General features: G+C 34.5%; 1 protein-coding gene across 1 annotated transcript; it reads right to left on the reverse strand.

The window, feature by feature from the left end:
• Positions 1-8,974: 8,974 nt before the first annotated feature.
• On the reverse strand, positions 8,975-16,704 carry LOC122538033 (autophagy-related protein 16-like; the record flags this gene model as incomplete). The annotated part of the gene is made up of 10 exons (XM_043671757.1): positions 16,700-16,704; positions 16,554-16,595; positions 16,160-16,248; positions 15,718-15,976; positions 15,472-15,634; positions 15,311-15,399; positions 13,503-13,556; positions 12,818-12,956; positions 10,581-10,686; positions 8,975-9,117 (listed from the first exon to the last, which is right to left on the reverse strand). Coding segments are annotated over exons 1-10 (1,089 nt in total), but the record flags the coding sequence as incomplete, so codon positions are not given.
• Between the last annotated feature and the right edge of the window lie 3 nt (positions 16,705-16,707).

The following is a 16,707-nucleotide window of genomic DNA, read 5'->3' on the forward strand; positions in this document are numbered from 1 at the left end:
TTCTAAAGCTCCGAACACCGTAATTGGAGCGTGTCTAAGAAACTCCTCTTCCCCTTTTCCTTCTATCTTTTTCTATCTTTTTCTCCCCTACGTCTTTCTTTCATTCTTTCTTTCTCTCTCTCTCTTTCTCTCTCTCATCTCTCCTTTCTTGCCCCTGCCTCGGTCTTCTTGTCAACCGTTCTTTCGATTCTCCACTATATGCTCTCGCTCCGACAGAAATGGACGGAATTAAACAGCAAGAAAGATTTGGTCGTTGAATGATTCTTTGACAGATTATTAATATTAATTAAGCAATTAATATTAATAATTACAATTAGACGTGGCTGGCACTCTGTTAAAGAATAATATTAATTATTAAGCGATTTGATTCAGATAAAGAAAACAGCGTTCTCCGATCGAATTACATTTCAGCATGCAACTAATAATTTCATCGAACCAGCGAACGATCGCTGGCAACACGAGATTCGATTTTTCAATTAGGTTCATCAAGCAGCGAATATTCGTAACAATTCGTTCAACGACCAATTTTTACGTGAAACCGATATTTAGAGATGGAATATAGAAATGTAAAAAAACATATCGAACTGATATTGGACAAAAGCGCGACAATTAGTCGAAATGTCATAAAAAAAAAAAATTGATAAACAGCACACGATCGATCAATATGAAATTTCATAAAATGATAAACATACGAGTGAAATAATGAAATGTACGTCCGTATCTGATAACGAAAAATCAACGAATCATTTCCAAGTGATTGAGTTTATACGTGCTCATAACATTAAACGGAATTTATTGACATTAAACCATCATCAATGGCATGCCACTCGATTGTAAAATAACCGTGTAAAAAATTTAAAATAAATATTGAAACCTTGAGACTTATGCTAACTCTTCTTAGAGTGCGATATAATTGCATTTATGTTTGATTTTTTTATGAATCTCTTTTGCACAAGAATCTCTTTCTTCTATTTCTTAAATATTTTCAAAAGTTCAAAAAGCGTCGTAACAGTCGAGGTTGGATGAAAAGATTACGTTCAAAAGTAGAATATCAATTTAATGACAACAAACCCGACACACAGCGTTGAACTGTTTGTCCGAACATTGCCGAAAGACAAACAGATTATATAATTGGGATTCAATCAATGAAAGCTCACGTTCACAGCCGAGTGCGTTCAATCAGCAGAAATTCAGTTAATCAGGAATTAATTAAAATTTCGTTCCAGATAAACGGCAGTTCCACCGGTGTAAGAAAGCCCGAGCTCTTTTTAAACTTCACTCGCCTCGGCGTAAAACGATGAAAGAACCATTAAAATTTAATCACGGCACTTAATACCTAATTACACTTAACAAGGGGAACGAGTTATCGCCTTTTGACCTCGTCACGGTTAATACCGGTTGACATCTGAAATTCTAGTGTGCATACCAGGCTCGATCGCAAAACATGTAACTGGCAATCACGAAGGCAAATTGCAAGCGTTCACAGTTCTCCATTAACGCTATTCAAGACATGTCTGAAGCAGGGCATTAATTTCTAATTAACGGCTAACTGATATAGGACACGACCCCTATCTCTCCCCCCTCACATACTACTCTCTCTCTCTCTCTCTCTCTCTCTCTCTCTCTCTCTCTCTCTCTCTCTCTCTCTCTCTCTCTCTCTCTATGTGTGGCACGTTGGTCGGATCCATGAGAGGGCAGTTTCCGTTTCTGTATTCCGTATTTCCGCATGCACACACCACCGGCCGTTATTTGGGCACACGCTTTTATGAATCTTCCAGCAAAGTTCATGCTTCTCTGCATTACGCCGCGTTAAAACATATATACTCCCGCGCGATGAAAGAAAGGAAGACACCGACGCCGCTTTTGAAAGTGGCGTAAATACTAATTACTTTCGCAGTCGTGGTTATGCAACCGAGGTCGAGCGTTTTCCCGCCGAGGACACACAGTGAAGAGGGGAAAAGATGAAGCGAACGTGAAAAGAACCGGCTTCTGCCTTTTCACGCGATAATATACACATCCGTGTACACGGTGTTAATGAAAAAATGTAGATGACACGTGTAAAATGTGATTCCAGTCAAGGAGATCCGCGAAGATATATGTCTTCAAAGATATTTTTCTATCTATCGACAATTTACTTACAATTGATTATTATCTTTTGCATTCCCATTTCTGTTTCATCCACGCTTTCTGTTTTATTATTCTCATCGATTATTGTCATTATGACCCACCTCGAATTTTAGTTAGTTAATTCTAGAATTTCTCATTAAATTTCTTCATGAAAAGAAACTATTGATACATGTCGCGCGAGTGTATTTCTCCAAGATGAAAGAGCAAACTCCCCGAAAAACGATATATCTCGCCGCAAATACTACGCGATTCTTACAGAAACTTAACAGTGCGGTGGTCCTGTAAACCAAGAGTTGATTCTCTCTCCGCTCTCATCCGAGACGTAGTTGGCCAAATATCTACAGGTTGTTCATTGTCCCGCGTGTGTTGTTCAGTACAAACGTGCTGATTTCGTTAGGCGTGTCTCTGGCCAACGGCCAGGACATTTACACCACTCGGACGACAGAGAATCTGCAAAAGTTTCCGATTCCGTCGCTTCCAAGTGTCTTGCGGAAACACAAACGATCCTTGAATTCAAATTGACAATACACGACGCTCGATGCCGATTTGCACGAAATGTAACTCAATAACGAAGAATTACACACAAATTCTTTTTACACCTTCGTTTCAAATATCCTTGACGAATGAAAGTTTCGAAACATTCATTCATCAGTGTTGAGAATACACAAATTATTAAAATTTCATGACGTTAAAAAAGAAAAACGTAGAAAAACGTCAGTTTTTGTAAATCAGGCAAAAAATATTTAAATCTCACCTTAATTTACCAACGTATTTGAGGAAAATTTAGCGACGATTTGTTACGAATTAGAACGAGAAAGAAAAAAGAAATATAAAATTTAAATCCTTTCCTCGTTGCACGATGTACTAAAAAAAATGTTTACGAGTTGCGCACACGTTGAACATATAAATTTGAAAACATACTCTCGTTGAATTCAGATTTTGTGTTTCGTCCTGCGTCAACTAAATACGCTGTCACCCGCTGCAGTAAAAACGAGAAAAAAAAGGAAAGAAAAATAAAGAGAGAAGGGTAAAAGGGAAAAACAGTGTAGCATGTAAGGCCAAAGAAAACTGACACGAGCAAGGCTGCTAATTTTCTTTCCTGCTTAACCATATACTTGACGCGTACACGTACAATGTATACGATTCATAACATACGATGATGTGGTTTCTACGGTACAGGAAATGGGAAGAACCTGGCTTCAATCGCAGCGAATATCGACTACCTGTCGAGTACATTCACCTCAAATAAGATACTACTTTCTTTATATTGCAAGATAAAATTCTCGTGTCAATTAATAATCTGTACTAATTTTTTACTTTTTATGCCATCAATTAGCTGTACTGTGATTAGCGTGTGCCAAACAAACAAATATCCAGCGGCAAAGAAATTACATTGCAAAGATCTTTGATCGTTCATTTTTCAGACTTTTCTAAAATGAAGATCTGCTGTGTCGACTACTATCGTCATTTCCTCAATTCCTTAGTTCATTCGTCAAAACTGTGAAAATTACAACATTTCAAGTTCGTTCGGAGTACGTGCTCCGATGTAAAAATATGGAAGAAATAAATAAATTGTTCCAAACGAATTGAAAGTATATTCAGTATATACGCCAAGAACAGAACACGTTGAGGCGAACGACTACTGGCGAAATTTTCCAGCCTCTCATAAATGAAATTGCCAAATAAACGAGGCAGAAGGTAAACGTTAATTCCGCTAGAAATTCGCGATCAACTAGAAATAAATCAATAAAGGGCGGAGGGGACGGCATCCCCCCCACATGGATTCACCGCGTGTACCGTTGGGATTTAATAGGTATTACGTGCAATCCGGCCTTAATTCGATAAAACAGATAGCCACCCACTCCTTGTAACCCCCGTCGATGAGCAACGGAAAATAAAAATGCCAAAAGGGAGAAACAGCAAGAAACGGTTCGTCCGCTTCGACATCACACGGCGCAAGGACACCGCAAAGTCGGTGTTTAGATTAATTCCCTGCTTCTTTTTTTTTTTTCATTTCTCTTCTCCTTTTTCTTTTTTTTTTTTCGTTTTCTCTCTCTGCCTCCGTGATATTCCAGCAGCGTACCTGACATTCCTATCCTATATCCACCTATCCTATCCTATTCCTATTAGAGATGTAAATGCGGTAATTTCGTAAGGTAATTACTGAGCTCGGGTTGAAAGTAATGCCTTTGAACGAAGGAGGACTGGCATCGTAGTATCCACTGCCCACCGTGTTACTCTGAAATTACTGGATGACGCTTGAGAACACCTTCGTGTTTCCTGAATTAACGTTTCAGCTTTAGCCGAACCGGTTTATTCGTTTTTCCTTCTCCTTTTTCGCTCGAACACGAACATTTGTCTAATTTGTATGTCCCTTTCTGAAATCGTCTCTGCTCTTTCATTACGTTAAGAGCTACACGAGACGGGGTAATGATTTTATCGTAAAATTTATTCGAGATTATATCTGGAACGCCTGTGTCACTATTTTGTAATTTGACAAATATTTATTGTACGGTACGATATCCTATCGTTGACCAGTCCATCATATTGTCATATTCTTCGCACAGTAGCTAGTTTCTTTTTCGATTTCTTTAACTGAAAAGATGTAATATAAGGTCGTTGATCGCGAAGAGGGCCATCTGTCGAAAAATATTCTTCAAATAATTACAAGTTTGCCAGACAAGGAAATATCGAATGGCGAATCATTGCAGCGCGTAGCACAATCAAATCGACAAAAATAAATGCTCCCGCGATTCGACGATCGTAATCTTGCATTGATGGAAATGGGCATCACTTCCAAGAGCTCTCGCAATCTGATGATCCTTATTTTATTCCCTTCTTTGATACCTAATGATCTGGCGTTATAATTCATTGAAATTTTCTAAATGGTGGCTGTTTCACTGACGTTGGAACAAGAAGGCGCAGCGTGTGATTTAAGAAAATGGAGGCAACGTTTCCGATGCATTTCCGTGTGAAAAAATTTACTATCAGCGCTAATGGCTGTGCGAAAAAAATTTACTAATGGCGCTCTCGACGCTGTGGACTTTCCAAAACGAACATTTCTCCTTTGTGCCTTTAGAAACAGCAAGTAGTAAGGATATTTTAAATGGATGGATGACTTCACCCTGTACGAGAATATATTTTACGCCGACGATCACAGGCTCAGCAACAATCGAAAAAGAAAGTCAAAAGTGAATCGAAATATGAAGCAGCTATTAAATGAATCAAGAGTCATTGCAACTTACAATCGGTGATCAATCATCTACAGAAATGTATATAAATTTACTATAAAGTTGGCTAATCAAAAAGAGAGCTTATTAAAAACAATTTTTCCAACTGAATTTAACGACAGTGCTCGACAACAAAGTACAAATGCTTCTACAGTTGTAGCATGCTTTTATAGCGACGATTAAAGGTGGCTGTTATTTACAACCGCGAACAAAGAGGAGAACATGAAAAGGAACGCGAGAGCTCGCGCCACTATTGGAGAGAGAAGTGTAAAAGGTAAAAGGTATGGCGATTTCACAATGCTGAACGACCAGGAAATCACTGAGGGCTTCGCCCGGTGAATCGATACTGTGCCGGGACGTGAGAAATCCAAACGACTGGCGCCCTACTGCCGCGAAATTGAGTCCATTATCGCTCTGGCCAGGTACCCTCCAATACCATCGATATTCGTTTAACGCATCGTTTCCCTGCCAGGAGGGTGACAAACAAGGATCCCGGCGACAAATATAAAATTTAGGAAGCGAGGTCAGCGACAAAAAGAGGAAGTTCGTCGGAGCCGCCACGGAAGTACGGAACAGAGATGGAGAAAAAGAAAGAAACGGTAACGATAACCCATGGCTTTCAATTCTACCACACCTGTGAGGAACTCTTTTTCTATCTTCGTTCTCCCTTGCCGCCGGTTGCCGCAGAAAAACTGCCGCGAGCAAAAAGGCCGAGAGCGGGCGAGGAAACCGAGGGAAAAGTAAAGGTAACTCTATGATTAAGGGAAAAACTTTATTCATGAATTCCATCGCATCCATCATATCCGTTCGAATGAAATCTATCCGCGAATGATTCCATGTCTTACCGGGGTAAAAGGAAGGGGTGATCCCGTTCCGTAGGGAAAATATTGAAATTCCGTAATTGCGCGCCAGCTTCTTTCAATTCTGTTGTCCCTCTCTTTTTCACCGGCTGACTTTGAATAATCGACGCGAGAGAGGAAATGTTGTTGCGTATTTCCTTGGACGCGTATCCGCGGGACGAGAAACTGAATAAAAGGAACGATAATTTACGGAATGGGAGGCGCGCTTACATACATACATACATACATACATACATACATACATACGCGTTGACATAACAGGGTAGTCCGGCTTCACCGGAGAGAGTTACAGCAAGAAACACTACTGGCTGGCTACGTAAAGAAATTGATCAAGGGTTCCTGCGCGCGGGAATAACGTCTGGGAAACATTGTAGATCGCTGGAGACGAGAAGCAGAGGAGAATAAACATCAGGTGGTCAGTTCTCGCACCTTTCGTCCGTGAATAGCGCGGACTGGCCTGGACTACGCTTCGAATCCTTCACAGTTCGCGTGTGTGTTTCTCGTAAGTTTACGCGCCATTGGTCGCCAATCTTTAGAATGAGGCTGGCCATTGCTGAGTGAATTCTCGACGCGACCCGCTCGAAGCGAACAAGACGCCAGAGGAAAAATGCGCCAGACAGTGTAAAAAACGGGCTCGAGGGGAAGAGAAACGAGAGGAAGACCTCCGAACGGATGAAATACCCGTATATAACAGTCACGATCCGAGGGCGACGAATAATCACATTTAACATGTCCAACGATACGCGAACAATACACCGACCGTCCTTCATACAGATATATTACACATTGTATTCCATCGGCAACGGCCGGGCTATAAACGGCGATATTACCGCATAGCAAGCAACCTGAAATCTCACAATGCGACTTAGAAACGCACTATCAAGTATGTCATGGAATTGTAAAGTCACGCTATCGTCCAATCTACCTTTCGCGGACACGGCTCGCGCTTGTTACACGGTTACATATTGTTGACGACTAAGTGCCCGACGACTATGATTGCTACGAACGGACAAATTCGATTCTTTGCCGCAACGCGTTATCTCGACGGGGAGTGATATCTCGTTCTGTCGTTTCCATATACGTGAAACGTAGTACAAAGGATTTTTATCTTTCCAAATTTTATGCCATTAAAAGTCCAATGAAAATATAACGTTTTATCCCTTCAATTATATTCGGAAGTCTCTGAAGAAATCTTTAAAGATCTCTAACTCTGGGATAAAAATATTTCACATACTAGTCGTCGCTCCAGTAATTTATTGTACGGGTAGATATTCCGCCAACAATAACACGTTGCAACAGTACCGTTTCTGGTATCATACTTCACCAAGTATGGAGAGTAAGAGGACATCAAAGTGCGATAAAAACCTCGAACAATAACACCGTAGTTTCTACGCTAAACCTTTCTCTCTATCTCAAACCAGCTTCGAACCTTCACGACAGTCGTCAGATACTATTCACCGACATTGCTTGTCGGCGATCTTGACGATCTCATCGGAGTAACAAAGTATAATGGCACAGATACGACCTTGATACGCAACTTTAAAAATAATTGATGCTTTCGTAAAAATCACGTATCCACTCGTGCTCGACGTATACCAACGTCTTCCATCTCGGCGCGAGAGGCTTGACCGAACACGTAAGAAAGAAAAATCATTCTACTGATGACTCTTTTCCTTTCAACAAGATCTCGGGGGAGCAGCATAAAGAGAAGAGAAGAGGGACAGTACCGGCAGGGAAGATAACCACGAAACTTTCAGTTCCTCACCAATATGAAGAGCCGACGGAGAACAAAACTAGGACAAACTTTAGATGAGAGAATATCGACGTCATCGACGAGAAGAGACACTATTATTCTTCCGTGAAAGATTACGGAAGCATCGAAGAAGCGTAGACTGCGTTTCAACGAGACAAGAATGACGTTGAAGATCGGTTCGAATGATTTCACAGAACTGAATGGTTCTGTTCGATGAATGATTTTTGCGAATCGTCATTGGCTCTCGACAGCGGATTTACATGAACCGCGGCATGTTCGTCCGTCAGTCGTCCAAAAAGGTGACGATAAATTTCATATTCTAGTACTGACCATTTCGCCTTCAAATAATCCTATAATTTAACGCATATTTCGCTAGACATCTGTTTGTACACTTCCTAGGATATATCCACGAAGCCAACTATTTTCATAAACAAAACACGTTCCATCATCGTATTTTCTTCGTCACTTGTTCCTTCCCCATCATCAAATGTTCCCCTTATTTTTCGTTAACGTAGCGTGACATACATATGTATTACGTACGATAAATAAAACTAGAATCTGTTGTCTTAATATGGCTCAAATACGGCTTCATTATTACTGGGAAATAACTCGCCGATATTTTATATGATTATTCGTCTACTGTGTATGTGTTCATAGTCGATTGATTTGATAAACATTTGACAATGTTCGCCATTGCAAACATAAAGATACGACATGTCACGGTTACAAGCATAAATGTATAGCATAGAATATCCAATTTAAATTAATTGAATTTAAATGTGAAAATTTGAAAGAGAGTCTACATTTTAAAATAAACCAATAAAGTAAAAAATAAATTAAAACAGATTCACGAACTAGTATGCACACCATTGTATCATTCAATATTCGAATTCAAATAAATTATATTTAGGTAATAATATAAGTAAAACAGTATTACAAAGAAGTATTACATCGTTCGTAGTAAATTCAAGAAAAATCAGTTGCATGCAAGCTTTTCGACTTACCTTTAGTCGAAAGTCGCTGACGGTCCACACTCGGCTAGCGTAGTCGTTCGATGCCCCAAGGATCAGCGTTCCCGTAGAATCGAAATCGACGCACATCACGCCAGCATTACTTCCAACAAGTATTCCCTTATTCTCTGCAGCACCTGCAACATAATATTCACCATAAATCTAAATTTATTAACAAAGACAACCCCATCTGTTCGCCCATTCTTCTTCCTCTTTGAATTGTTTGTTTATTTATTGCTTCTACATCGACTGCTTCCAATACCATTTGTTCCTCTTTCCGTTATTAATTCCCTTTCAAATCGTATCCTTCCCTCCCTGACCAATCGAGTCGGTCGACTACGAAATTCAAAGGAAACCGCGAGCGTCATTTAACTGAACAAAAGGAATAAAGAGACGAATTAAAAATAAAAGATGCGGCGCTGTATAGAAATGCAGGAAAAGGAAAACGTCGAAGATTGCCAGAGAAACGGGTTAAGCGGATATAACCCGAACAATACGGACGGATGTTTCATCCAATTTGCAACATGGCGCGGAGATCACGTTTAGAGCACTTTATAGCACGCGCGATCGTTCGGTCATAGTACAGAAAACGTTTCTAGCGGCAGACCTGGACCTTAATAATCGCTGTGGCTACGGCCCAACCATGTACTAACGCATCATAAGTAACCTGTTGATTCGTTAACGTACATCATTCAGCGGACAGTGAAGAACCTTTTCAGAACATGTCGCGATACGCTTCGCCTAATACGTCATCTTCTATTCCTATCAACGTAACGTCTCTCTACTCTTACATGCTCTTCTAATATTGCGATACCACGGCCATAAAATAAACGTCAGTAAATTTCGTTAAATAAAACTCGAATTTAATTTAATAATCGTGGCTAAATTTTTTGTGGAATATCTTTTAATTATCTCAATGAAGTTACTTGACGTAATTCGTACAGCTCGTAGCGAACACTCGATTACATCCTACAGTTGGCTTTTTGTTGTCCGAAAGTGAAGTCTCCCAAGCACGTAATCATGAACAAAAGATGGCAACAAAGTTTTAATTGGCCCATTATAGCCAAGTTTTAATGAAATTTTAAAGTGATTTCCGTATCGCTTGATTGGCCAACGTAGCCTCGTTAGAATAAGAAAATTTGATACACATTAGTGTGATGCTGCGTGACAGAATTGTGCGACAGTCAGCATTATGAATAATTATCGAAGCTTCAAAAGCACTCAAACGTCACACATTGGCTTCAAGAGAGATTAATATCCCCACATCGTTTAATATCGCCACGTTTAATCCGAAACTCTTGTGACGTTCAATGAATACGAGTGGCAAACCCTGCGAGACTTGTGACTAAAACGAGAGCTGCGTAATAATTTACACGGTCTATTGCAGCCCAGTTACAAATTTGAATAATGACGAGAGACCACTAAATAGATTGTACACATGGGGATCTCGGCGCCTGTACGCAATATTTGCGTACCGGAGATCGTTCAAAGAATCGTTTACCTTGATTGATCATTCGTTTATCTGTGACACCCGTACCGTGACGAACATTCGAATCGCAGACGACCCCACTAATAGTGCAATTTTGTTTCACTTAATCACCTTTCGAGATATTCCAAAGCTTCACCTTCCTATCGGCACCACCGGTAGCAAGCATCCTCTCGACGGGAGACCATTTTACAGCATAAACTTCTCCGTCGTGTGCAGTCTGCAAGGGTTATTAAACACTTGACGTATAAATTTTGAAAAGTTTCAGGTGCATGCATAAGATAATAATTAATAATAATAAACGTATCGGGATGTAATTACGTTGTTCACTCGAATTATAACAAAGTGATGGGGTATAAAATTGCTTTGCAAAGACCTTCGACATTTAACATTTGATAAAGTTCTGTGATACCTTGTATCATTACTTAAGACTCATTAACATTATTTAAGACTTTTACTAATTGCAAGGACTTGAAAATTTATAGAATTACACAAATTTTTTACGAAACATATAGATTAATTACTAACTTGAAAAATCAACAGAAATACTTGAAAATATTGAAAATTTGCAAACTAGTAGAATTAATGTTATTACATAACTTTGGATTTTATTGGCGTCACTTTCATTAATAAAAATTTATACGTACGTATATATAAGTGTAACTGAATAAGATCGTAAAATGTAGGAAAATATAAAAAATTATGCTATTAATAGCGAAATCCATTATAATAATAGATATTGAAATAAATGTATATAGCTAACAGTTCTCATGCATAAAACGCGCATATCATTACGTATAAATATGATAATATATTCTGTGTAAACTGCTTTAATGTTACAAATATCTAACCAAATACAGGACATTAAATTTCGATGCTATTTACGCAACAGACGCTCATACTAGTTAAAATTGCGAAATGCAAATGCAATTTTTTAGAAATTCATAAGATTTTTATTCGAACAAATAGTATTAATAGACTACTATTTGCGAATTACACTGCGTGTCCTCATTTAAAATCGTATTATAAATGGTATTAAAGTAAAGCATGTGCGTACATCATAAGACAGATTTAATAATCACATCATTATTTTTCCCCTTCTAAATAATATAATAATTCAAATTGCTTTTTACTATTCTATGTACTAACAACTCGATATATTTTTAAACAGAGAATAAACATACTTAACTAACTTAAATAACGTGACATTTTAGTACATTTAACCTGACTATACTCTAAATAATACATATTTCTTATATATACCCAAATAGAATATAACCAAAAATAGATTTTAAGTGAACTGTAAATACCGCTAAAGTACATAATCGTACAATAACGTAATAACGTACATTAATATTCTAGTAACATAACATGCATAAGTGAGAAGTACAATATCTATAAACAGTAGTAATATATATAAATATAAATGTGTGTGTGTGTGTGTGTGTGTGTTCAACAATACATATATTCTGTTTAAACAGTTTATTATTCTGAACACAAGGAACTAACTTAAACCAAACAATATTATCCTGATACCTAACTTGAATAAATATAACGACTGACAGTCTTCCTATGCAACTGTAGAGAAAACTGACTAACAACGTCAGAATAACTGTTTGTAAGAAATTCATGTAAATACATATTTTCTCTACCTATCCTTGAAAAAATTAGACTTTTTAACAGTCAATCTACTTATAAGAAGTAGTAAAAATAGTGTATTTATTTCTCGTTGATTTGTACATAATATGTGGATAAATTTATGTTTGTATAAGACATATGAATTCATTAAACGAAAACGAATGTTGCATATGTACGTTGACATTCTAGTTAAAAACTATATAATTCATATTAGTTTAATTTTTTTTTTAAAGAAAATTAAATAATATTACTAAATTTTGCAAACCTTTATAAAATTGCAAAAAATAAACAATATATTCCCATAATATAAATAATTTTTCTTTCTATAAAAATATATATTTTTTTTTTAGATATTTTAATATTCGATTTATAAATATCACGTGCTCAAATCACTTTTGATATATTACTACAACTTTAATTCTTTTTTAAGTCCAAAATCGTATAAGTGGATAGTTTAACATCACAGCATGATTATTAATATTAATGCAGAAATAAGAAGAAAATAGAATATTTGTAATAATTTCGTAATATAAATTTTTCAATCATTAAGCGTCCAATTCGTATCGACGTTTCTTATTTCGTCATATAAAACATGCATTTTCGTATTACAACGAATTAATAAACATTTGTACTAGAATTTCCATAATAATAGCGTAATGTAAAGTAATTTTATAATTAAAGTAATTTCATAAATTAAAGTTTTGTCAACGTACAAACGTGACGGATACTTTCGTTGGTACTGCTGTAGGAAGACCAGAAATTCCTTCTTTTAAGCTCGATCTATCAGGACTAATTGGTCGTGTGTCACGAGCTGCATCCTCTAACTCTTTTTGCATCTTTGCTTGCCTCTTTCTGAAAAAAATAGATAAATATGTTCATAATTGAATACTGAATAAATATTAATGAATTAAATGAAATATTCTTACATATACTAAAAATTCCTAATATATTGGGAAAAAACCCTTTCTTTTTGATCATTATATTGTTATGTTTCATGCAAAGTAACAATTAGTAACATCAGCGCTTTATTGCTGTTATTTTCTTATATTATAGCAATATATGTCCCGATTAGTTATTATTTTAAACATTTATTGTATTGTTTTTATTAGTTATATTTATTTGTGTGTTTAACGAACATTATACTTAGATATTTATTTAGTAAAATATATATTTAAGCATCTTCTTAATTCTCTTTTTTTTGTTATTTTAAGTTTTCTCACTCACTTTACATTTTTATCTTAATTCGCTATATATATAATAATCACGGATACAAAAGCACAGACACAAAAAGTATGAACATACATGAATGTATGATGTGATCAGCTTCCTTTAACAAATAACCCAAAGCTATATTGAGCGGTAAGCATAATTTCTATCACGTCTCTTACACAGACTTACCCAAATTTTAATATGGTATGCATCAAAAAGGCTGTCGGACTGGAAAAACTCTCACTGAAAATAAAATGTCAAGCATTGTGAAGTGCTAATGTAAAATGCTATAATGAAGGTATCTCGATGAGATCTCTTTCTCTTTTTCTTTCGTTCGCTGTCTTGCTCTGTGAAAAACTTTATATTTTGATATAATAACGATTTGTAAATTTTATGCATGATTGGTTTCAGTAATTTTAAAAATATTAAAATATTATAAAGTTTTAGAATTTCGTATAAGTTTTAGAAATTAATTTTATCATTTAGTTGTTTTATGTTATAACTTATATTTTTAACAATGACATTTCAATTGAATTACTATATAGTATAAGTATTTTATTTTATACTAATTATTATACTCTGTAGTATAAGTATTTCATTTTAGAAATTCAAAATTCGAAATTATGTGAACAAAATTTTATAATAAACATCAAATAACAAAAACACAAAAAAATATTTTTTTGTATTCAAGAAACTATAGAATTATATGAAAATTTAATTAACTATAATAAAACAAACTATAGTATATTATTGTATAAACAAAAATATTAAAAAATAAAATTTGTATGCAATTTTCATGAAATACTCTTTCATTTCGAAAATGTATGACATGATATGATAGAAATATATTTTTTAAAAATGACAGAAAATGATTGTAAAAAAATATTCATATTGGTAAGGATAAAACATCTGAATTTTATTAAGCTGTTAAACATTATTAAAAAACCAAATATTTTTAAATTAGTAGAATAACATGCTAAAAAGGTTTATAATTTAAAATTTCATATAGCATTCATAAATTTGGAGTTAGTGATAGCAAACATAATTGCCAAGTATCAGAATTATCATATTAAATTATAATACTGCAATAATTGACAGAAAAATTGTTTTTTTAAATTATTATTACGAAATTCTTTGAAAAAATCTTTATCTTATTTTATTATAACACAAAAAAAAATTAAAAATATGTTTCACAAATATTATATGTCTTTTATAAAACACACTATAATTTATAATTTATTTAGTTTCTCATATATTTTCACAGTATTTGTTCATATTTATTAGCTTTAACATATATATTCTAAATTAATATAATTGTTTTTTAAGTGTGAGAGTTTTTGCCGACAGACGATACATATTGCTAGTGAATAAATATTCATGATCGAAAGCAAACATTTGCGCATTTTTATTTACGATTTTTATTTATTGTTATTAAAAAATATTTATAGAATAAAATTTATAATATATTAAAATAGGTTCCTTAAATTTAGTTGAACCTATTTAAAAGATCTTGTTTTACTGAATACATAAAATATTCCCTGTCTATAACTTATCTATGTGTATATATATTATATAAGGTATTACTATTAAATTTAATTTTAATAAAATACAATAGAATTAAAAATTTTAGATATTGCATTAAAATTGAAAGAAACTGAATCAAATAATCCAGCACTTGAAAATAAATGATGGAAGAAAATAATAAGCAAGTAGAAATAATCTAATTTGAAATATGTAGCAGTAAAGGATTAAGAATAGAAATTTATTGAATACTATACTACCTTTGCATGAAAATCTAATTTCCAAAGAATATGTTACAATATGTTAACTATTTACAAAATTATAATAGTAAGAAAGTTAGACAAAACACCATCACTTTTTCTAACAATGTATATGTATAAAGAAATTAAATAATGCTTCCTTTAATAAAAAATTAATAGAAGAAAGGACAATTAAAAGAAAACACTAACAAGAAAAAAAATAAATATTGTACTCACTTCAAAAAATTGTCATTCTCTTCATTCACTTTTTCTGCATCTCGAGTTTTGTATTTAATCAAACGTTCTATTAGTTGGCGATTTTCTTCCTGTAAATATTGAAAATATATAATATAACTGACTACTTAACATAAAGACATTGTATATTATATTATAAATACCTGTACTTTTCTAAGCTTTTCTTCTAAAGATGCAAACGCTAGTTGCAAAGCCTGATGTTCATCTTTTAACATTTGATTGACACCTTCTAGCTCTCTTTCTCTGTTAAGGCATTTAGATATTTCTAGACGTAAATTAGCATTGAGCTCCACACTTTCTGCCAAACTATATTATATAATTAATTATTTGAATTTCAAATTGAAAAATTTTCAATTCTTTAAAAATAAGAAAAATATGTATATATGTACCTTATTTCCTTAGCTTGAAGCTCCTTCATCATTTCTTGTAATTTATTATTAATATCTACTATTTGCTGTGTATGTTCTCCTTTCCTTCTATGCAATGTTGCTAGTTCTTCTGCTTGCTTTAAAAGACGAGCCTCAAGATCAGCGTTTACACTTAAACCAGGAGTTCCACTAGCAGCTTCTCGACGAAGAGTTTCATTTGATATTGTTAGCTGAATATTTTCTCCACGTAATGTATTTACATTCTCAAACAATCTGTTGTCTATAAAATAAAACATAGGATTAAGTATCTCTTACTTTATACAACAATTTTTGCATGCTTTAATGTAAATTGTAAACATAATAATACAACACGTTAAAATGTAATAACACCAATAGATTGATAATATATCACTCATATTAATAGAATGAATTACATTAACAAGTATAATGGAAAAAACCTTACGTAAACTAATAAGATCTGCAAAACAATATGTTTGTCTCTTGTTTCTTTCTTGTAATTGTAAAATCAGATTTTTTCTCCAATTATTTTCCCTAGAAAGTGAGGATACACCTGATTCACTCGCGGCCATGTTTAATGTATGAAATATCTTTTTAGTATTGTTGTAATATAAATTATTTGTCTTTTCTTATCAAAGTTGTATAAAAATCATTTGACAGAAGAACAGATGGTAGATATTTTGGCAACCTTCAACATACACTGTTTTATCACGAAAAATTTAGGTTAATAATGTTTCATTTGAATATTAATCACCATTAACATCAAAAACCGTCATACAAATCACATGACATTCATATTTACCACGAATATTTTTAATTATGAAAATAGCTATTCTAACCTAAGTATACCAAACACTACACTGCTACCCTGAAATTGCCGACTATTCGAAATATCGATATATTTCGTTTGCGAGATTTCATTATTTGAATTTCAAACACAATTTCATTCAAGTCGATAATAGACCGTAAAATGGCAGTCAACTACGTCATATC

This window comes from Frieseomelitta varia, unplaced genomic scaffold, assembly GCF_011392965.1.
Source record: "Frieseomelitta varia isolate USP_RPSP 00005682 unplaced genomic scaffold, Fvar_1.2 scaffold_953, whole genome shotgun sequence".
NCBI lineage: Eukaryota > Metazoa > Arthropoda > Insecta > Hymenoptera > Apidae > Frieseomelitta > Frieseomelitta varia.